The sequence below is a fragment of the Pituophis catenifer genome, unplaced genomic scaffold (assembly GCF_029215685.1).
Source record: "Pituophis catenifer annectens isolate HBS135680 unplaced genomic scaffold, rPitCat1.0.hap2 SCAF_1, whole genome shotgun sequence".
Taxonomy (NCBI): Eukaryota; Metazoa; Chordata; class Lepidosauria; order Squamata; family Colubridae; genus Pituophis; species Pituophis catenifer.
The window spans coordinates 97952029-97976263 of NW_027256881.1; the positions used below are offsets into that span (position 1 = coordinate 97952029).

The following is a 24235-nucleotide window of genomic DNA, read 5'->3' on the forward strand; positions in this document are numbered from 1 at the left end:
TGTGTTTTAGAACTACGTCACACTGTTGACAGCTTGTTGTTAGTGACCTCATCTATGCCTGCTCTGATATAGCCATGAATTCTTCATCTTGTAGGTGTGCTCTATTATTGTTTTTCTGCTGAATATAATACCCTGTCTATCTCCCTGTTGAAGGTCATCTATCATTTTATGAATAGAACAGCCTGTGGTAAAATTAAGGTGAAGCCAGCAACAAGGTACCTATAATACCATAGCCTGTGTGTAGCCTGGAAAAATAAAGCCCAATAAAATCTATGGAGATTCTCAGTCATCTAGGTCATGGTTGTCCCAAAGGTGCTTTTTCAAGAGGCAATTGGACTTTCTGTTTTTTCTTTGAAGACATTTCACTTTTGATCCAAGAAGCTTTTTCAGGTCTGGTTGGATGGTGGGGAGAACTGAAGAAGCTTCTTGGATGAGAAGTGAAACGTCTTCAAAGAAAAGCCAGTTGCCACTTGAAAAAGCACCTTTGGGACAAAAGCACAAAAAGGAACTGTTGGAAATACCACAATGTAGGTATCAAGCAAACCTATTTGAAGTGAATATTTCACAGGAGTGATATAGTACTGCTTGCTTTTTGAAGGCCCACATGAATGATAACAAAACTGAAAAGTGAAAGAGGGATTCCTTCAGACAGTCTGTCCTCAGAAGGTAACACGATGCCAATTTTTTAAGGATGTAAAGTTTATCACCAGTGTTCTGAATTGATCTAAGAGATGGATTAGTGGAAGTGTCACACTGTAATTGCACTGAGTGGACTCTGGCTACAGAATAAGTGACAATTCTAAACCATTTTCAGTGCATAGTGGGCTTTGCCATAAGCATGTTGCAATAAGCACAATGCAATAAGCAAAGCATGCAGTGATCAAAGCAGAAGCAATTACCAGAGGATTACTTATGTCTCAGGAATAATATGATCAGCCTTAGTCATAAGTGATGAAAAGTGACTGAGCAGCAGAGCTCCTTGCACCTCTAGTGAATGATAAATCCAAGAACATCTCTGTGTAATGCAGATGGTGATTGAAAGAGAGGGCAATCTGTTTGATAGTGCCAAGTTCTGTTCTTGATTGGATGGACAGTTATTGACATCCAATTTTAGTATGGTAAGACTGATTCGATTTCAGTTGCCTTACTTTTGTTAGATTAAAAAAAAACATGGACTTTGCCCCCCTCCCCCCCCCCGGTACATTTAAACATGACACAAACATGCTCTGAAGATATCCTTTTTTTTTTTTCCTGCTGTGTTTCTATGATATTACCTTCATCCCAGAGCAGTCTCAAGGTGTATAAAATCAGTTAGGCTTTATTACTATTACTCTGGAAAAAAGTTGGATTTCTGTCATTAATAGGAAACAGAAGTGAGAGATAGGGGTAGGCAGCTGGGACAGGATGTTTCAGGCTGGTACCTCGACTTACGACCACAATTGAGCCCCAAATTTATGATACTAAGAAATTTGTCAAGTGAATTTTGCCCCATTTTACAATTTTTCTTGCCACGTTTGTAAACTGCAATTGTTAATTAGTAACATGGTGGTTAAGTGAATCTGGCTCCCCGATTGATTTTGCTGATCAGAAGATCACAAAATGTGATCGCATGATTCCAGGACACTGCAAATCATCTGTAAATACGAACCAGGTGTCAAAGATCCGAATGTAAATCGCATGACCAATGGGATGCTGCAATGGTCATAAGTGTGAAAAATGGCTGTAAGTCACCTTTTCAGTGCCACTCTAGCTTTGAACAGTCACTAAATGAACTGTTGTAAGTCGAGGACTACCTGTACAGCATTCTTATGACTCAAGAATGGATGGATAGTGCTATAACTCTGCAGCGGGAAAATGCCCGAGAGATTGCTGTTGTCTACCTATTGGTAACATCTTAATGCATATCCAGAGATAAATCCTTCCAGTGTTTATCTGTAAGTAATTCTTCGTATCTTCTTAGCAACCTTTTCTTCATGCTGAACAGTTCTAGTTTCCCCATAAAGCTTTTTTTTTTTTTATAATGCTGGCCACCTTTGTTGCCATCTCTGAATTTGATACCTTTGTCTTCATTCTTTCCGCAAATGCAAAAAAGTACAACTACTAATATTCTGTGCGTGCCTCTAATAAAATTGTAGCACCAAAAGGTTCTGTGTGGAGGCATAGGTAAGTACCTTTTACATTAAAAAAAAAAACAGTCTGGAAACTTTGTTTTCATTGCTTGTACAACTTTTAATTAGTCTTCAGAAAGGAGGAAAATCAGTTGAGGAATATCAGGGTTTTATCAAGTGATTAGTTGTTTGATTGATTATCTGCCATCAAGTCGTTTTCGAGTCCTAGCAACCACATAGATAGATTTTCTCTATGATTTATTAAGTAGAAATAATTAATTCAGACTTTAAACCCTGTGGATTGGAGATAGGTAGATTTTTTTTCCTTCTGGAGAACATTGGTTTCTACACCAAGTATCGATTATCTTGACCAAGTTCTTCTCTTGTTTTTAAAAAAATAGCAATTGCACTAATTCTCACACATACTTTAAGGCTTAATACAAAAAATCTTCAGACTGCAGGAATCTTGCTGCATCTCCACACCAGTGTCAATGCCAGTAGATGAAGGAAGCCCTGAGAGGACTCCAGAAGCTCAGGAATGAATGATGAAATGATGGTTTCAATGTTGTCATGGCAACTGAAGAACCCAATCTAGTCATCTGCCATAAACAATGAATACTCATCTCTCACCTGCTAGACCCATATTGTGAAGGGTGTTAAATAAAGCCTTTGGATGAATTTAAATCACCCAGTCAAGTCATCATCCTGTTCCCTTTACCAAATTTTATAGAGGATTCAGACATGATCCTCTATCTGTAACCATCTCAGCTTCTCCACCATTTCCATTTGTTTCTTGATAGGAAAACAATTCTGCTATGGAAATAAATATGGAGCATCTCACCAGTAAAACTGGGGTGGGGGGAAAGGAGGATGTTAGGAGCCATCTATCTGGAAGCACCCCAATGCACATGGCTCATACTAGGTATTTTTGAATTTGAAAACATTGAAATAATGTTTTCTGGCTTTGAAAGGAAACGCATCTAAAATAAAAATCATAAAATGAGAGTGTGACAATAAGAACATAGCCTTCCCTGCTGGAAGTTAGTGCTCAAAGCAACTGTTTCATGCTGCTTTAGTGAAATGAGACTTTCATCAAGGCAACATGCTTTCTTTACAGTAGAAAGTATTTGGTAGTCATTGTAAGAATAGGCATCTTTTTGTTAAAAGTGTGGCTTTATTTGTTGTCCAAAGCTTTTTTTGTTTAGAGGACCGATTATTAATGAAAACCTGCAAAGTTTGCCATGTTGGCATTCTTGGGTAAAGCAAAAATGGATGTTTATGCATGCTGTTTTATTTCTATCCAGACAGAAGTCCCAACTCCATATGATTTATCATATCAAACTGTAGATCACTGGGAGATTGACCGAAATTCTCTACAACTTTTAAACAGATTGGGTTCCGGGCAATTTGGTGAGGTCTGGGAAGGATTATGGAATAACAGAACACCAGTGGCAGTTAAAACATTAAAACCAGGTAAGTTGAACTCTTCTGTAATTTTCCTAGACCAGTGATGGCTAACCTTTTTGCCATCGCATGCCAGGAGAGGGGGTGGGGGTGGGGGTCGTGCACACGTGCCCACACCCATAATTCTATGCACCCCCACCTGCGCATGTGTGTGTGACACCCCCGCTCCCCCTGCTCCTGGCACGTGATGGCCCAGTAGGCCCATTTTTCCTCTCTCGCCTGGCTCCAGAGCCTCTCTAGGAGTCTGGGGAGGGCAAAAACCGCTTTCCCCACCCCCCAATGGGCCATTTGCTGCCCATTTAAACTCTGAGTTTTTCTCTTGCCCGCTGCCCCTCCAAAAATCACCTTCTCCCCTTCGGTTTCCGCCGAAGTAAAGATAGTTTAAATTGTTCTCAGTCTGCTCACACCGCCGATCTTTGCACCGTACTCACTCTTCTGCTTCCCGTTGGTCCCTCTTGGGGCGTCGGGCCTCTGAGTCAGCTGCACCGGCCGGCTTCTTCTAAGCTTGGAATGAGGGTCCTTCTTGGTGTGGCGGGAGATCGCACCTCTCCTCACCTCCTCCGAAGATTCACCTCCTTACTGCTGATCCCTCCAGGACCAATCTTTGCCCAGAAGGGCACCAAAAACTTAGAGATTCGGCACTGGGAACAGAGTGCTTCTTTCCCGTGCCGCCTTGACCCTACATCACTGCCAGAAGTCTAAAATTTAACTTATGGTTGATCCATTAAGTCAACTTTCATCACCCCAAGTTTTCCTACCCTCTCATCTTCCCCAGAAGCTCATTACTACATTTAGTCCTTAGATCTCCCAGTGTGTATCTTTTGAATTTCTGCCCAGATTGGATGAATCATCTTCTCCTTGCTTTCCCAGTCCTGCCCTCCTTTAAATTGCAACGGAGCCTCAGAGTTTCAGTAAGTGCTGCTTATTCTATGAAGTTGAACCTTGTTCTTCCTTGCTGCAAATGTCCCATGGATTAACAGTAGAAGGTAGAAAGGAAGGAACCTGCTCCCTTTGCTTTAATCATTACAACATCAAAACAACATTGATACCACAATAAAAGAGGGGTTGGCATTACCATCAGAGGAAAGAATGTGGTAAAAGGGGTGCCAAGGCATCCCAGTGAGTAGACATCTGGGAAAGAAAAATGAAAGGAAAAGTCAAAGGTGGAAGTTTTTCCCTCACAGAAGCCAGTCTTCCCAAAAATTTGCACAAATAGGAAGAGCAAGAAGCAGAGGAACAGCCAATCTGATTCTTGTAGAGACTGTAGTCGGTACCAAGCAGCTCCATTGCTAAACTACTGCTGTCTGGATTGGAATGTTGAAAGACAGCAGGAACAAACATAGAGAACAACAGGAGAATTGTTCTATATCAGAAGTAGGGCCAGGCCTGAGGTGACTGAGGAAGACTGCTACTTCTAAGGAGGCATAGATCAGTGGTGGGTTCCTCCCGGTTTGGCCTGGTTCCACCGAGCCGGTAACGGTGACGATATGACATCACTGAACCGGTTGTTAGGACTGAAATATTAGCCATGGGATTTAGTGACAAATTCTTTTTGTCGAAGTGGAAAGCAAAGTGGAAGGCTTTAAAAAAAATCAGATGGATGGTGAGAATGTTCAAGTAAAAATCTCATAGCATTGTACAGTGAGTTTGAATGTGAGAGTCATTTTTGTTCAAGCAATGGATAGCATGAATAAGTTTTGTTTTGATTTTTTTTTTTAAAAAAACCCTCTTATACTAACCAACAAAATACTTGCAGTATTTTTTAGGCACGGTTAAATAAATATTGTAGGATAGAGAGCTATTGAGACTTATTGTAGAACAGAGAACTATTGTAACATAGAAAGCAACCTGAACTATTTACCGCATTTTTCGGAGTATAAGACGCACCTTCTCCCCCCCCAAAAAAGAAGGTGAAAATTTAGGTGCGTCTTATACACCGAATGTAGCTCCACCCACCTACTGGCCTCCACCCTTTGGCCTCTGCCTTGCAGCACTTACCTCCTTGCAAACTTACCTCCTTGCCTTGCCATTTTAGATTTAATTCTGTTTTAAACGTATTTTAATTGTTTATATTGTATGTTTTTAACTTTGGCTGTTCACCGCCCCGAGTCCTTCGGGAGAGGGGGCGGTATAAAAATCTAATAAATAAATAAATAAATAAATAAACAAACAAACAGCAAGAAAATACAGTTCCTTTCAGCGTCAGCACAGCCTAATTAGCACAAGTTGATTGGATCGGCCTCCTGAATCTCAGCTGATTTGCTCTCAGCTGTTTTGTGCAGAGCTCTGCTGCAGGCAAGAAAATTGCTGGAGTAGATTTTTTTCCCCCTTGTGCTAATCAAGCTATGCTGAAAATGAAACTGGAAGTAAAGCAGGCTGTTTGCTGTTTGCTGCAATGAGGCAAAATTGCTCAGAGACATAGGCAGAGGGAGATTTCTTTTTCTTTGTTTCCTCATCAAAAAAGGTAGGTGCGTCTTATACTCCGAAAAATATGGTATTTAAAAAAGAACATAGGGATAATAATCTCTAGGATTATTGAATGCTACACATTTGAAAAGCTTCACACGATAAAACCATTTGAGCCATTTTCTCCATTTGCTTAAAAATTAATCTTTGATCCTTCCAATGTTATATAAAAGGACAAATGATTAAACTGCAGCTTTTACAACTAGAAAGGCCTTCAATTAACCTCACACACATGCCTACACACACACACACACACACACACACACACACACCATACTAATTAAACTGGCCCCAATCTTCACAGAAACAAAGTAGTCCCATGAAGCACTTGCAAGATCTTTGATTAATATATCAGCATTGGAATAATTTTTTTTTTTGAAAACCATGCCAACTGCATTTGTAAGTCTACTAACTCATTATGTGCTTTAACCATTTTACATTTTTAATGCATTCCAACACTAGGTTTGACCTTGTATTTTCTTATCGCTGATGAATTTTCCTGATGCCTTTTAAAAGGAAGGGAGGGATAGTAAAAGAAAGAAGAGTAGAAGATATCTGGCAGTGAGATTTTAGTCATTATTTGGTAAGAATGCCTGATAGATACGATGGATTTTTCTATCGTATTTTCAGATCCCTGCACAAATGGATAGCCATGTTCCTGTCAAACAGGCAACAAGTAGTCAAAATAAGCTGACTTTGTATAAAAAAGAACATCACTGGGGGGGCGGGGGGCAAAGCCCTACTAAGCAGGTATATACAAAAAGTATGAAGGCTATTGCTTAACGCATTGTAAGCCACCCTGAGTCTCCGGAGAAGGGCGGCATATAAATCAAACCAATAAATAAATAATAAATAAATAAAATAGGGAGGGCCCTATCAAACCCGGCACCAGTTAACAGTGGTGTCCCCCAAGGCAGCGTTCTAGGACCCACACATTTCTGCTTTACATCAATGACCTATGCAATCATATTAAAAGCAGCTGTGTCCTCTTCGCTGATGATGTAAAATTATTTAACACCACTGACAATGCTGCTGCCCTTCAAAGCGACCTTGACCATGTGTTAGAATGGTCGCGCATTTGGCAACTCCAAATATCAACCAACAAATGCTCTGTCCTACACATTGGCAATAAAAATCAGAACACCAAATACAAGTTGGGCAGAAACGACCTTGTAGATGACCTTCACTCTTTCAAGGACCTAAGAGTACTCATCTCAAATGATCTAAGCCCCAGAGCTCACTGTAACAGCATTGCCAAAAAGGCATTAAGAATTGTTAACCTAATTTTGCGAAGCTTCTTCTCCGGTAACACTGTATTGCTAACTAGGGGCATACAAAACCTTTGCCAGACCAATTCTCGAATACAGCTCATCTGCCTGGAATCCACACTGTATATCGGACATTAATACAATTGAGCAGGTCCAGAGATATTTCACGAGAAGAGTAGTCCTCTACTCACAATAGAATCCTGTATGCCACCAGGCTTGAAATTTTGGGCTTGGTGGTGGGGGTAATATGACTGGGTAGGCGTGGCCAACTTTTATTTTTAACTTTTAAAAGCATTTTTTCTACAACCTCTTCGGCTGAAGAGGTTGTAAAAAAATGCTTTTAAAAGGCTCTGACGATCAGGCAACTCAGCTGGGATCGTCAGAGCCTTTTAAAAGCCTCTGACGATCCCAGCTGAGCCGCGTGATCATCAGAGGCTTTTTTTTTTCTTTTAAAAGCATTTTTTTGGCCGAAGAAAAAAATGCTTTTAAAAGTAAAAAAAAAAAGCCTCTGATGATCGCGCAGCTCAGCTGGGCATGGGGTGGTGGTACAGGGATTTTTGCTACCGGTTCTCCGAACCACTCGCTGCCATCGCTACCGGATTGGGTGATCCGGTCTGAACCGGGAGCACCCCGGTCTCCACCTCCACAACAATAACAACAACAAAGGAATTTTGTTCTCACTTAAATGGACTATATTGACAAGACACAGGCAGAAAAAACATTGAGTGCAACACCAATCTAGACTACTTGTCTAAATTGTCGTGAAATCTGATTTTTTCCTGGCATGGATTTACTGCATTGAGAGGGCAGCAGAACACTGTGTTTCATTTCTTCACACCAAAACTTGCAATACTTATTTATTATAACATGTAATAGAATAATTCCAAAATACAATGAGCTATAACAATATATCTTGAAGATGGTGAGGAGATCTTTGTTATGGATTAAAGCTGTGGCTAGAGGTTGAATTTGGATAGCTAAGATGTTGAAAATTACCACCCATTTTCTGATCATGCTTCCATTCTGAGAATTCAGATGAACAGTGAAACCAATAATACTGCTGTGATTTCATCTTTGGTAATATTTATGGGGGCAGTGGGGAATTGAGGGAAATTGGAGGACCAGAACTACAACTGCTATTATTGCTGAATTTTTTTTAGAATTCATTTTTGGGGGGGGGGGCAAAAAGTAATGTGTTTTCCTTTGCTATTTCAATTTCATAAATTCCTTATCTGAATTATGTAGGGGGAGGGATTTGCATTGCTATCTATGCTGATTAGTGAAGAGGCAGACAATCTCCCTGGTTATTTCCACAAGACTGTGGGGCAAACCAGAATAGCCCTTAATAACACACACTAATTTTCTTTCACCGCTGTTCTCATTTCAGGTTCAATGGATCCAAAAGACTTCCTCAGGGAGGCACAGATAATGAAGAATTTGAGACACCCTAAGCTTATACAGCTCTATGCTGTTTGCACTTTACAGGATCCAATTTATATTGTTACAGAGCTGATGAGACATGGGAGTCTGCTAGAATACCTCCAAAGTGAGTAGAAAACATTTCATTTAGATAGAGTGTGGCAGTCTGCAGTAAAGCAAACTGGTATTAAAAAAAAAGTGGGGTGTGGGGGGGGAAAGAGAAGAAATAGAGATGAGCAGATCAATTTAGTGTGATTGGATATGAAGCCAGTAATGACTGGCAGGGATTGACAGGGTATGTGTGCATCTGTGTGTCCCAAACAATTTACACTTTGGATGGCATGCTGGGGATATATACTAAGAAATGATGGGGCAGACAAAAGCTAAAGTAGATTTAATTTAGATTTAATCTTAACAAAGTGAAATGAAATAGTCAATATGATTGTTCCTTCTGCCCCTTCAGTCTCATTTAACATTCTAATCTAGTGGGAATTTTGGAATGGTGTGGCAAAGTCCCTCTCAAAGCTTTGGGAAGGTATGTGAACTGTCTATTGGAGCCTTCATAGCTACTCAGAGACATCACAAAATGCCCTCCCAAACAAACAAAAATAGAAGGTCATTGTTATTTCTACATAGTAAAAGCAGTCTTTCTTTGTCTATACATGTCCCAGGGACATTCCCAGACAACCTGAAGAAGATCCCTTTGTTTTTTCTTTCTACTACATGGATGTGCTGTCACAGAAAGCCTGAAAAATGCTGTGTAAACTTAAACATTTATGGGAAAGGAGTTCTAGAAAAAGGATGCAACTTTGCATTTTATTTTTATGCAGATGCATATCTGTTTGTCTCTGTTTCTGATAACAAATCAAAACTTTATAACATATTAGAAGTATAGTAAAGGGTGGACCATCCTCTCAGCAATCTTTGCTTTGGATCCTCAGTGTATGAAACTGGCTGCTTCAAAGTTATCCAGAAAACTGCATGACTGAGAAAAGGCCATGACCCAGGCTTTTCTGGTCCATATTGTGTTCTTGAATTCTTCCTCACCTGATGTATCATTTCAGAATGAGATACAGATAGATGAATAGGATAGGATAGGATAGGATAGAATAGGATAGGATAGGATAGGATAGGATAGGATAGAATAGAATAGAATAGAATAGAATAGAATAGAATAGAATAGAATAGAATAGAATAGAATAGAATTTTTTTTATTGGCCAACTGTGATTGGACTTTGACCTGGTGCATATGCTCTCAGTGTACATAAAAGAAAATATGTGTTCATCAAGAATCATAAGGTACAACACTTAATGATGGTCAGAGGGTACAAATAAGCAATCAGGAAACAGTCAATATCAATATAAATTGTAAGGATCCAAGCAACAAAGTTACAGTCATACAGTCATAAGTGGAAGGAGATAGGTGGTGGGAACAATGAGAAAATTAATAGTAGTGCAGACTTAGTAAATAGTTTGACAGTGTTGAGGGAATTATAGACAGACAGACAAATAGTTGGACGACAGATGGACAGTTATTTGTGTCTTTGACTCAGCATTGACTTCTGGCAACTGTCTGGACACGTTCCTGCAGTTTTCTTCACAAGATACTAGAAGTTGTTTTCCCTTTTCTTTCTGCTAAGGCTGAGAGAAAGTAACTGGTCCAAGGTCATCCAGAGGGCTTTGTGCCAAGGCAGTACTAAAACTCACAGTCTCCTAGTTTCCAGCCTGGTGTCTTAACTACTACACTAAATTGGCTTTCTCCCCAGGAGAAGTACTACACATGCACACGCACACATACGCACACACACGACCTCTCTGAGGTTTAAAGCCAGAATATGTGTGTGCGCGCACGTGCACACACTTTTGAGAAAGAGATTGTTTGTATTCTGTTTTTCATCCTAGCCTGGCTGTAAATGGGCAATGTTTACAAAACAGCCATGATGAGTCTCAAGCTTCTCATTTCCTTCTTGCCAGCTCTAGTCTTTACATCTTCTGTTAAAAGAAGTATAGTGGGACTTTACAAGTATAATATGAAGAGAACATGTTATATCCATGGGGATCTAGACCATAAAAAAAAGGTGGGGAAAAGTGGATGCAAATAACATCCTCTCTATAGGTACAAATGCAACTTTCAATAGCAGGGAAGATTCAGTCCCATTTTGACTTGCAATACTAACAGTGGGATATTTTGTATAATGTTCATCAGTTACTTTACCCCAACATATTCCTTCCCAACTACATACTACAATACTGTTGTAAGATCCTATTAGGGATGCGGTGGCTCAGTAGCTAAGACGCTGAGCTTGTTGATCAAAAGGTCAGCAGTTCAGCGGTTCGAATCCCTAGCGCCATGTAACGGGGTGAGCTCCCATTACTTGTCCCAGCTTCTGCCAACCTAGCAGTTCGAAAGCACGTACAAAATGCAAGTAGAAAAATAGGGACCACCTTTGGTGGGAAGGTAACAGTGTTCCGTGTGCCTTTGTTGTTTAGTCATGCCGGCCACATGACTCTGGAGATGTCTTCAGACAGCGCTGGCTCTTTGGCTTTGAAACGGAGATGAGCACCGCCCCTAGATTCGGGAACAACTAGCACATATGTGCTAGTTACCTTTACCTTTAAGATCCTCTCAATAGTTAATCTTCAGTATGGTATAAGGTAACTTGACTATAATACCTGATTCTTAAAACCACAAATCCTCATCCACCTTCCTTCTCACCTCCCAAACTGTAGTTTTAACATGATGGCTGCAGCTGGTTATTCAGCGAATTGGGTGAAGCTGAAAGCAAGTGCTGCAATGCTTTCACTAAAGAGAATTAATGAAATAAACAAATGCTACTGCAGCAGAAAAAAAGGTCAGGGGAAAAAGCAAGTACACATATCTCAAGGAACAGTAGCAGTTGGTGATTACGATGCCTTCTTTCTGCTACTTAGCCTTTGATATCTGCTGAAACACTTATAGTGCTTGTCACTCATTTCTATTCTTGTCTCCCAGCTGTTCTACTTTCCTCCAGCAGTTAAAAAACAAAACACAATAAAGAAGAGTCATCCTGTTGCAACTTTAGTCTGGCTGGGTGAAGAAGGAAAATGAGCAGTAGGCCCTTAATGACAGCCTTGTAGATCAAAACATTGCCATCTTGTGGGATCTAGGAAGGGTGCTTTTTCCATGGCAGACCCTGCCCTATGGAAAGCCTTTTCTATTGAAGTTTGCACCCTTCTAAGCCTTCTGAAAAGCCTTTAAGACCTAGATGTCTATGGAGATTCTCAGTCATCCAAGTCATGGTTTGTCCCAAAGGTGCTTTTCCAAAAGGAAACTGAACTTTGTTTTTCCTTGAAGACATTTTGCTTCTTATCCAAGAAGTTCAGTTCAGTTCAGCTCATCTCAGTTCAATTGAAGCTTCTTGGATCAGGGAGTGAAACATCTTCAAGGAAAAAGAAAATCCAGTTGCCTTTTCAAAAAGCACTTTTGGGACCTTAAGACCTGCCTTTTCCTCCAAGTGTTGGGATAAGGTGAGGTGGATGAGAAGATTTAACAAGGGACTGCATGTGGAACCTTAACTCTGCTGCAAGTTTTTAATGTTTATGGTTTTCCTAGATATGTATTATTTTGTTTTATTAGTGTTTTAATTGTCGATTGGGAACTGTCTAGAGTTGGAGTTAGGAATGGACAACTGTATAAGTGTTTTAAATAAAATAAATAAAAACCTCCAATAATTTTATTGGACAAGTTTGGAGAATTGGACCCAGCTCTATTACATAATTAGAGTCCAGTCACTTCCCTTTTCCTTTCTAGAGAAGGTTGTTAAGAAATTGGCTACAAAACTACAAAGGGTGAGTTCCTGCTGGAGTAGCTGTGCCTAACTCTGGCAGGTATACCAATTGTCTACCATTCAAGAACATAACATCCTGGTAATTGTCACTCTTACCCTCATCTCTGCACTGAAGAGGCAATTATGCTTGTAGCATGCTGACTGGCACTATTCAATATAGCCATATACGCAGTGGTGGGATTCAGTCAGTTCTCACCACTTCGGGAGAACCAGTTGTTAACTGGTTGAGCAGTTTGACAAACTGGTTGTTGGAAGAAATCATTAAGAGCCGAGGTGGCGCAGTGGTTAGGGTGCAGTACTGCAGCTACTTCAGCTGACTGCTAGTTCAGCAGATCAGCGGATCAAATCTCACCGGCTCAAGGTTGACTCAGCCTTCCATCCTTCCGAGGTGGGTAAAATGAGGCCCCAGATTGTTGGGGGCAATATGCTATTTAGTATACTGTCTTTGGTGTAAGCCACCCAGAGTCCTCGGAGAGTGGGCGGCATAATAATAATAATAATAATAATAATAATAATAATAATAATAATTAGGACAGAGAACTGGTTGTTAAATTACTTGCATCCCACCACTGCATATACAGAAAGAGCAGAATTGGCTGCCAGTTGGTTTCCACATACAGGTCAGGTCCTACATACAGCAGCTTGGGGCCTGGTTATCTGCAAGGCTGCTTATTCCTGGTAGAATCTGTCTGTCCAAGGCCTACCTGTAAAGAGTGCTTATTGAAAATCATGTCAAGAAGACTATTTTCCCCAACCTTCTCCAAATATTCCTTCCTTGTAGATGATGCAGGTACCAGAATCCATTTGCCAGAACAGGTAGATATGGCAGCTCAAGTGGCCTCTGGAATGGCTTACCTGGAATCCCAAAATTTCATCCACCGAGATTTGGCAGCAAGGAATGTCCTGGTTGGTGATCACAATGTTTACAAAGTGGCAGATTTTGGACTTGCACGGGTTTTTAAGGTATAATTTTTAAACTGATGTCTCAGATATTTGAATACTTTAGTTATATTAGACTCAAAAACCAATATATAATATACATAAATATTATATATATAAAGATCCATGGTGGTGCAGTGGTTAGAATGCAGTATTGCAGGCTAATTCTGCCGACTGCCACAGTTTGATCCTGACCGGCTCAAGGTTGACTCAGCCTTCCATTCTTCCGTGATCAGTACAATGAGGACTCAGATCATTGGGGGCAATATGCTGACTCTGTAAACCACTTAGAGAGGGCTGTAAAGCCCTCTGAAGCAGTACATAAGTCTAAGTGCTATTGCTATAATTTAAGAATTCATGCCCTAAATCAGTGCTTCTTAAACTTTTGGCTCTCCGAACCCTTCTCACTTCTAAAAATTATGAAGAACACCAAAGTAGCTTTCCTTTTATGGGTTATATTTATATTTTTATATTTATGGTTATATTTATCAATAGTCACCATATTAAAATTTTTTATATATATATATATGAAAAGTAACAAGAAGAGTGACTTTGTTTTAACTTTTGGCAAATAGCTTCAATATCTGGCAAATAATTTTGATTTCAAGGACACACAGGAAAGTCTTAGAGGAATCTTCCCCTTGATTGTCCTCACATACACTTTAAGAAACACCGCCCTAAATGATATAGCTTCTGAAAATGTGGTATTTAAGAATGGAATTGCTCTATGCAGAGGCAGCATCTATATAGGGTGACTAATTGTGGGGACAAAGAACCATAATCATTGTAGTGGAATTTCCAACATAAGAACCAGCTGTTTGGCTGTAGCTAGAGACAAAGGCTATGTTTGGAAATCACAGCAAGACACAATTCTAATTTACCATGAAATGTGGTGTTTTACCTTGCTCTGTTTCTCTTAGCTAGACTTCCTGACAGCAGCAATGGCTAAATAAAAACTCCTTCTGTGATTTGTTTAGTGTGCACTTTTAGAACACTGACTGCTCATTCCTTGATCTGCTGCACCTCCTGCTGATGTGCTGACTTGTGAAAGGGCAAGAGGTTGTGAGTTGATTTCTGTAGATTGGCTTTTTGCTTCAGGCTTGTTGGGATTAGGTGCTGTCTGGAACCAGCAAATCAAGACAATATACTACAGAAAATTTGTAGGTGGATACTGTAGGTTCAAGCAGCAGCATTGGCAGCATTTATGATGCGATCTGCGTGAGACCTTTCAGAGATAAAGATATATTGGTAGATATTCAGCAAAATAATGTTTTTATTTGTCCAGGCTGTCTTTGACCCCATTAGATGGAATCACTCCCTCCCCTATTTATTTTTCTGGTCTTATTTTGATTACAAAGAACCAGCAACTTTAACAACAGCTTAAAATTAAAAGTGAATGTCTCCATATGTTACATTTGGAAGAGCTGGTTCCAGTTATGGTTACTCTAATGGAGGGAAAAAAATCAGAGTTTTGATCATGGCAAACAAATCACAGGAGTTTTTTTCCCCAGGGATAAAAATTGATTCAGCTTGGTCTTCCAAATTGATTCATTTTTAAGTGAAATGAAATGCATTTTCAATTGGATGGATTCATACTTTTAAACTGATTCGGATAAAAGTAGGTTTGCTTCTTTTTCGAATTAAAATTTGGAGGTGACTGATTTGGTTTTATCCATCAGATTGATCTGATGATTTCATTACAATATTGGATTCAGGTGAATGGTTCTATCAAACTGCCTTCACGTTAACATTTTAGATTAAATATTTGCATTGGACTTTATTTCTGTGAATTGTTTATGTACCCTAGAAAGTAGAGAGACCAAATCGGGGCAACCAATTTGCCTTAACATGATATACAAATGCAGTCTTAATTTTAAAAGGTACACTGAAGTAATACAGAGATCTTCATGGTGAATCTGTATTGCCTGATAAGGAAGAAAAAGGAATATATAGCATTACTATTTCTGAAACTCAGAGCAATATCAACTGAGAAAGGAAGCAGGATTACCTCAGGAAAAAAAAAGCTAATATACAAGTAAATAATGTTCAATTTATTCTTCAGATTCTGTCAGCTCACTTCACCTAAATTAATTGGTGCCACTATGAACAAATATATTAATTTGCACTTCTTGGAGTCTGCTTTTTAAATCCTGGAACTGTTTAAGGGATGATGATCAAAGTCAGTGTTTTGTTTTTGCCTGTAATTAATCACAGAACAAAGGTTCTGAATGCATTAGTTCTTGCTGTCACCTTGTCGTCTTGCTAAAGGCTTCACGTGAGTCCTGTGCCCTGCTGCCAACAGGTAGCTTGCACTGCTGTCACTGATAGATTCAGGACTCACAGTAGTAAGCCCCAATTAATCACGGACAAATTGATGTTGCATGGATGCTTGACAAAACAAGGGCTAGGAATTAAGGAACAAAAGTTCTACCTGGCTGGTTCAGGTTGTCAGGGAACATCAGCTAACAATCAACAAGCAGTTTCAGTGTAATGATTATTGGGTTTATGTAAATGTTAGAAAAACAAACAAACAAAAGTTTTAAGTTGATTTGAATGTCACAATAGTGAAAATGGATAGCTCTGGCTATTTGTCACATTATTTCTTGTTTGTATAAAATAGGTAGAAAATGAAAATGTCTATGAAGCTAAACATGAAACAAAGCTTCCAGTGAAATGGACGGCTCCTGAAGCAATTCGCTCTAATAGATTTAGCATTAAATCTGATGTCTGGTCTTTTGGAATACTCCTTTTTGAAATAATCACTTACGGAAAAATGCCATATGCAGGTGAGTGCTTTGCTTGAAAATAATGCTTTCAACTTTTTTTTTTTTCATGAGACCTCGTCACTTTTCTTCAGCTGATGAGAAATGTTAATAAAACTTTACAATTTTCTGTATGGAATAGAAACGCTTGGATAATCTATGCAGCAATTGTAAATGTTATACCATCTACTAAACTAAATAGCACCATTAATCTCAAACAATTAAAATTTTGCTAGATTTATTTTTACATCTACTGTATTTACCTGCTGCCTCTCCTAAAGTTTCTAAGCAGCTTATATCAATAAAAAAATAAAACCATAAACCTGTAAACAAGATCGTCGGCTAAATTAGCGTATTATTACCCAAAACTGCTGATATCATTTATATGATGTCCTCTGCCAAATTTTCTGAGAAAAATCATGTTTTATACCTTTGCTGAAAGATAAATAGGGAGGAGTCTGACCTGAACTAGAGGCATGAGCTATTAAAGAGCATGGGGCTGCAACTGAGAAGGCTAGTCTTTGTGTTCCCCTTGATACCTGAAACAAGAGAGATGAATGGATGTGCTCTAAACCAGCATATTTGGGCTGGTTTTATTGGAGCAGGTGAACTAGCAACTAGGATTGGGCCTGGAAACCTATGGGGACCAATGAAGCTTCTACAATTTAGAAGCTACACTGCATCGGCTTTCATCTGTCAGCAAATTAGCACCTGCCTTCTGCACCAGTTTGTCAAATTCCATGTAGTCAGAAAGGAAAGACTACAGAAGAACAACACATATTTCAGGAAGGTATCTTAACACTAGCCTGGGGCAAATGTAGAATCTTGAAAACTCTAATAGTCATTCCCCAGCCTCAGTTATAATGAGGTAACTGAAGTAGAGTTTCTTTGAAGCATTTTTCCCCAAGATCTTTTGCAATCTGGACTAAATTGCCTTTTCTAAGATTCAACCTCTGTTGCACAAAGAATTCTTACCGCAGTCAGCATATACAACCACAAAGTTCCATTCCCCCCCCCCCAATTCCTTGTCCAGTAATCCTAAAAGAAAAGCTTCAGTTTTCAATTTTATGTTCATTTTAAGAATCTTCCGCATTGTAACGTGGATCTGGCCTCAATATTTCTTTGCTTTATCACAAGTCCACCAAAGATGATAAAAAGCACCTTCTTCAGAATTACATTTCCAACATACATTTCAATGACTTTATACATTTTTGAGAAGTTATCAGGTTTTAGTTATCAAGGATAAAATCGTCTTCATCTTAACTTGAAGTTCATTTCTTGGTCTGATTTATATCTTGATGCTGACTGATGCATGTTTGCTGGTATCAGATTCTGTTGAGAATTATAGAAGAAGGAGGGGTCCTATTACAGGTCATCTTTAATAACAATCAATGTTGTTTCTGTCCCTTGCCCATGCAAAGCTTCACTGGCCTTATTGCTCTGGTGTCGTTTCAAAACTTGACTTAAACATATTTACTCCTTGCTTTTCACAGTGTCACTCTAATCATCAGCTGTAGCATTTCTTCTATAAAGAACAGCCTTTGAGTGCCATCTGGGGAGGATGGCTCAAGAGCAATCCTGCAAATTCTTGTTGCCTCTGCATTCCAAAGATTATCTATGCACCCAACAAAAGCTGCTGACCAAATTGCAGAAAATTCCCCTAGTCCCTGCTGAAAACAATAGGATCCATAAGATGTTTAGGAGATAGCATCTAAATAGGCCCACTGAGTTGAGCCAGGTTTTAGGTAAAGATAAAGGTTCCCCTCGCAAAGTCGTTCCCGATTCTGGGGGGTGGTGCTCATCTCTGTTTCAAAGCCGAAGAGCCAGCGCTGTCCAAAGACGTCTCCATGGTCATGTGGCTGGCATGACTAAACACCAAAGGCATGGAACGCTGTTACCTTCCCACCAAAGGTGGTCCCTATTTTCCTACTTGCATTTTTTACATGCTTTTGAACTGCTAGGTTGGCAGAAGCTGGGACAAGTAACGAGATTTCACCCCGTTATGCGGCACTAGGGAATTTGAACCGCTGAACTGCTGACCTTTCGATCGACAAGCTCAGTATCTTAGCCACTGAGCCACCACGCCCTGAGCCAGGTTTTACAGGATTCCTATTGTCTCATATGAGATCTGGGATCTGATATATTTTTATACTTACTGTATTTAATTTTTTTGTTAATCAGCAAAATACCCTGTAGATATATAAATAAACACCATGTTCATTATGGAATCCCCTCGCCATTGTGCACAGTTGTTCGGTTATCCCATCACCTGAAATGATTCACGTTCCCAATCTTGCCTTATGTCTTCTGCTATGGTTGTTAATAATTCTAAATCAAGTTTTAGTTATTGTTTGTGGATTAAGACAGAATCCCTTGGTTCATACATAATTCTAAGCCCCGGGGGCTATATTCATATATTGCAAGAATCATAAGCATTTGCAGGGAGAGGGGTAGAAGTGGGTCAAGTGAAAAAAAAAACCCATTGAGATATTGTAAGATCAATTCCCTGGCTTATGTACTTGTGTTTGATACCAGAACAGCAATATGAATGACTAGGGGTTACATTGTGACATGCAATGCACAATTTTTGTCATTGGTTTATGAAAGATGCCTATTGTGTCAAGTCCCCCCACCCATCAAATAAAAGGAAAACATTAGTGTCATGCTCTGTCTGAGTCCAGACAATATTTGATTCATAGAAGCAATGCTGGTTCTACCATTAGGCAAACTGATCACTTCAGGAGCTTCTGGATAATTTTCTTGGCATCCTTACAATAAACAGGGAGAGTTTTCTATCATTTCAGCAAAGACAGCAATAGTTCTCAAGTCAGTTATATGATCCCAAAATGCTCAATGTGAGTTTTTCCATGATTTTAGCAATTTGCCAAACTAAAAATTAAATTTAAATAGAATTAAGTTGAATTATTTCTTCCATTAAAGATACTAACTTGCAGAGATGCTAGAAAGCATAGAATCTTGTGCAAAAGAATGCATCCTTGAGAATGCATCATCTTCCCAATTTATTTCAAGTTAGCATGTTTATTATGCAAAATTGCTAATCTTCTATAACTACATCATAGGTCTGATGGGTTTTCAAGTGCTCCAGAAACTGGATCAAGGGTACAGAATGCCTCAACCAGCTAATTGTCCTCTAGAGTTGTACAACACTATGCTGCAATGTTGGAACGTCGAACCCAAAGAACGACCAACCTTTGAAACGTTGCATTGGAGATTGGAAGATTATTATGACATGGATTCCACATCTTATGCAGATGCAAATACTTTTGTACGTTGAATGAATACATGTTGCTACTGCTCAAGAACAATTTTCCTTTAGGAATTTTTAAAAATCATTTCAAGTCAACGTTGTAGGATGAAGATAAATCTCCCATACATGTGTGTATGTGTGTGTGTGTGTGGACAGATCCATATATGCACACGTACACACACAGACACAGACACAGACACAGACACACACACACACACACACACACACACACACACACACACACACAGGGGCCTACTCTGTGCAATGGGACTGGAAGAAAGAAAGCCTTTTCTGTAAGAGTAATGTATTTGTTAGGCTATTACATGCTACATCAAACAAAAGCTGCTATTTTCACCAAAGTAACTGTGAGATCAATCTAACCTCAGAGTAGATAAATGGTGAGCTTAAAATAGTGGCGAATGCCAAGGAATGTGTGTTTATTAAAATCTGTGACATTATGCCACCATCTTGATGGCAGTCATTTGTACTGTAAGATTAAGAAAACTGAAATAGGCAGGATCTTTTCCCCATCCTCCTCTGCTGTACAATGAAGTTATTCTTCTATTTATTATTTAAACAAGAAATAGCAAAGAACACAAATCATAAACAGCTGCCTCACAAAAGACATTGTAACACTACTTTTAATACTTCAGAATGATTATGCGTTATCCTCCAGATTCCACAAGTAATCTGTTAAATCGCATTGATTTGTTTTTATGAAAGCATGTGATTGTGCTTACGGATAGCCTATCCATAAAAAATACTTTTGTCTCCTGTACTTTTTCCCCCTTTTCTATACATATTCTACAGCTACAATTCTGGCCATGCTGAATTAGAAGTTGGGATTGCACTCATGCAATGGATATATATTTACTTTAGGAAAAAAAAAGAAAAAAAAAAGAGAGAGAGAGAGAGAGAGAGAGAGTATAATTTGGGGAAACACAATCTGCACAAATAATGGGCTTCTTCAAACAGTATCTGTTTTGCAGTCAAGTGATGAGCTTCAGTTCATAAATATAGCCTTTGTAATTTTATAACAACCAAATATTACACAGTTATATGTGAGATCCAGACTGAGCCCACTGCAATAGAATGCCAGTCTTTACTTCTTTTAATAGACTCTGAATAGGGATCAGCTGCTTCCAAGCAGTGATTTCAAATAATTCTGCCAACCAATTTTCTGATGTGGATTTCTGTTTTTATTTGACTGATCACGGACCACAATACTGATTGTATTGGGGCCACTCATCCTTTTTATGAAATGCCTACTTGAAGTTGTTAGATTGTACTTCTAGGAATGTGGAAAGAATCTAATGTAAAACGTTGGCATGTTAAATAAAATTCCAGATAGAGTTACTATTTGGTTAGACGTCTAGCTTATTTTTTTTCTTCATTGTGCATTCTTTTAGTTTGTTTTATTGAGAACCACAATGCCAGTTATCTTTGGCAAATCATTTTCTATAAATGGTAAATCCAGTGAGACTATGAAACTACTATCTGACACTAAACATGAAAGTATATTATTCTGTACATAGCATAGCACACAATGAGATCGTGTTTAACGTCTGCAGATACTATCAATGATCAGACTTGCATTTTGAAAGCATCCCCCTTTGATATGGTAAAAAAAAAAAAAATCACTTGCAGTAAAAATATAGACTGAAATCTTCGTCTCTAATTAGTTACATTTATTTTTGCAATAACTTTATACCAAATGATTCTTTTATGATGCACAAATCTCCTCTAAGTGTCATATCATTCAACAAACTTGATTTCTGAAGCCAAGGTTCTACATTTCAGGTTTTTTTACTAGGGTCACTGGCAGTTGGGAAATCCAAATTTTTTTAATACCGGTTCTGTGGGCATGGCTTGGTGGGTGTGGCTTGGTGGGCATGGCAGGGGAAGGATACTGAAAAATCTCCATTCCCACCCCACTCCTGGAGGAAGGATATTGCAAAATCTCCATTCCCAACCCCACTCCAGGGGAAGGATACTGCAAAATCCCCATTCCCTCCCCACTCCAGGGGAAGGATACTGCAAAATCCCCATTCCCTCCCCACTCCAGGGGAAGGATATTGCAAAATCTCCATTCCCACCCCACTCTGGGGCCAGCCAGAGGTGGTATTTGCTGGTTCTCCGAACTGCTCAAAATTTCCGCTACCGGTTCTGCAGAACCTGTCAGAACCTGCTGGATTTCACCCCTGGTCACTGGGAAAAAAATAACACCAGTCAGTTATCTGGAGAGGGACAAGACTACTCAGTTCAATGACAGTGGCATAATACCAGTGAAGCCATTATCTATGAACAAACAATGTCATTGTTTTGCTTTGCTTTGTTTCTTTTCTGCTATGGTGCTAGGAAAGGTACCACTATCTGCAACTGCATATTCAGATTTATTCCATTCTAAAAAAAAAAAATGTCATCCATTCTCAATATTGTATCAAAGAGATGTATTTATTTGGCAGTGAGGAACTGCATATAAAAATGTAGCCTTACTCACATAAATTGTTGTATGTACTCATGCTATATTTTATTTCAGGAGTAAACAAAATGCTTTGTTTCTGTCCTTGATGGGCTAGAACATATGTAAATGAAAAGATGTAAGCACCATTAACCAACACAATTGTGTAATGGATGGTGAATGAATGATGCAGGAGAGGTAGAGGGATTCTAATAAAAATCTAAAGGTGAGTCGACATTTCTAAAAAAAATATAACAAAACGAGACTTTTATTATATATATATTCCCGTTGGAGAAAAAAGCTTTCCAGATTTTTCTCCAAATATCCTCTCTCAGTTTTGTTTTTCTCACACAAATGGTCCTGGAATGAAGTTAAATTTCTAGCATTAAGTGAATTTGAATGGCCAGGCTGTCAACAAAATAATCTGGCTCTTTGACCATTCTAAACTGGGTCTTTTTTTTTTTTTTTAACCTTGGTTGGTTGAAAAGCCACAGAGGTTTACTTCATACAACTTGCTAAAGGATAACTGAATAACCCACATTATGATTTAATCTTAATGAGGTGTATGAATCTGTCGGAAGAAGTATCCGTCTGGTTCAGTTCCAGACTGGGAGAAAGACACTGGAAACATGGAGGCTGATTGGAAAGATGGTTTAATGATGAACAGAGCCACCAGGGTTTATGGTTCTGGTGCAGCTGACAAAATGGAGTTGAGAGTGGGTTTTTTTTAATATACCTTCTTTGGGCTTTGCACTTGAATTTCCTGTTCCTGTGCAAGAACATGTCTTCTATTGGCTGTTGTCAGATTCCTATGGGGTCATGTAGGGGTCATAGCTGGCTCTATAGGCAAAAGAGGAAATGAAAATCCTAGGTGTTTGTCTGAGCTAATCTGGTCAACCTCTGGCATATTGTTTACCAATTCCAAGGTTTCTGTGATTTGAAGTTTGGACTGCCCTGGAGATGCAATGAAGAGGCTTGTGTTCTGAAAGGGTGTTGGGCAATTCCCGTTGTGGCTAATGACTTTTGTCCTGTGTTGGATCTTGGGTGAGGGGCTGATTCTAATCCCATCACCCTGCTTTTGTTGCAACTTTGCTGCAAGCAGTTTCAAAATATCCTGCCTGGAATGGATTTCTGCCTGCAGTATGCTTTGCTTTGCTTATGAATAGATCCATCTTGATAGTTGGCTTCTTCTTTCAATAAGTTCTTTATATCTTAAGTGCTGACATCTGATGGGGGCTATTAAGAAAAAGTGGGGGCTGCTTTCTGCCTCTAAAAAAACATGTTTTTCCTTTTCTCCCTTTGGGGAAGTATAATATTCTGCCTTTTTAATATTCCTCAAAATATTTCATTCTTCTGGGAGGGGGAGGGGCTTCCCACAAACCCAGCTGTTGCAGCTGCTATCTACAAAACTAAAACCTAACAAATCTTAGAAAAAAAAAAGAAATTATGTCTCTATGACTGCTGTTAACTGCTGTTGGGAATTTATGCTCCTTCTGAAAAAAATTCAAGGTAATGGTCCTCCAAATTTCTCTTCATATGGAGAAATCAGGCCGAATGGAGACCTGCATGTGTTTTTCATATAGCTAATCCTCTAATGTACTTGGTTTTACTGGTGTAGTTTTCTTTTTCTTTGAGATGCACGAGAAGAAAGAAGGACATATAAGAGCAATTCACTTCATCGTGTGCTCAGTTAATGTATACTTCAACTCCTAGATTGGTTGATGGATTTGGTTCCATCAAAAATTCCACATTGCTATTTCATACCTGTAATGGCAAATTACATTTGTCTGATGTATGCAAGAATAGAAAAAGCAGCTGAAATACATTGGCTCAGCTTTAATTAAGTTTTAACTTCATTTTATAAAGTTCTTTCACATTCATATTTACAGATCATACGACTGTCTAGACAGGAGCCTTCCTGCTTCCATGTGTGCAAACTTTGAAGAAAGGGCTCATTTACCCAGAAACTTTCTTCCAAATTCTTTAGGATTTATTCAGCATATGAGTCTAGTGGAGTTGAGTGGCTAATTAATATAAACAAGTAAATAATAGGATGCATAAACAGCAGAGGATTTTGTTGTAACCTCCCATGGTTCTTCTGAAGCACATTTTAGCATTACTATATGAAGAAAAACAATTATTGTTTTACACACATAGAATATAAATTCCAGTTTGATACAGTCCCCTGGGACAGAGGCAAGGAATGCAGAATCTTAATTGGCAATAGAACTGGCCAGAGACGACAGAAATGAT

The 24235-nt window shown here is 39.0% G+C and overlaps 1 protein-coding gene across 1 annotated transcript in view; it reads left to right on the forward strand.

Annotated features, from left to right (window-relative positions):
- FRK (fyn related Src family tyrosine kinase) overlaps positions 1-20901 on the forward strand; it is a 52663-nt gene extending 31762 nt beyond the window's left edge. The window contains exons 5-9 of the mRNA XM_070932799.1: positions 3413-3581; positions 8694-8852; positions 13334-13515; positions 16112-16277; positions 19334-20901. Of these exons, the coding sequence (XP_070788900.1) occupies positions 3413-3581; positions 8694-8852; positions 13334-13515; positions 16112-16277; positions 19334-19548 (891 nt within the window). The 3' untranslated portion in view covers positions 19549-20901. The remainder of the gene's footprint in view (positions 1-3412; positions 3582-8693; positions 8853-13333; positions 13516-16111; positions 16278-19333) is intronic.
- Positions 20902-24235: the final 3334 nt, after the last annotated feature.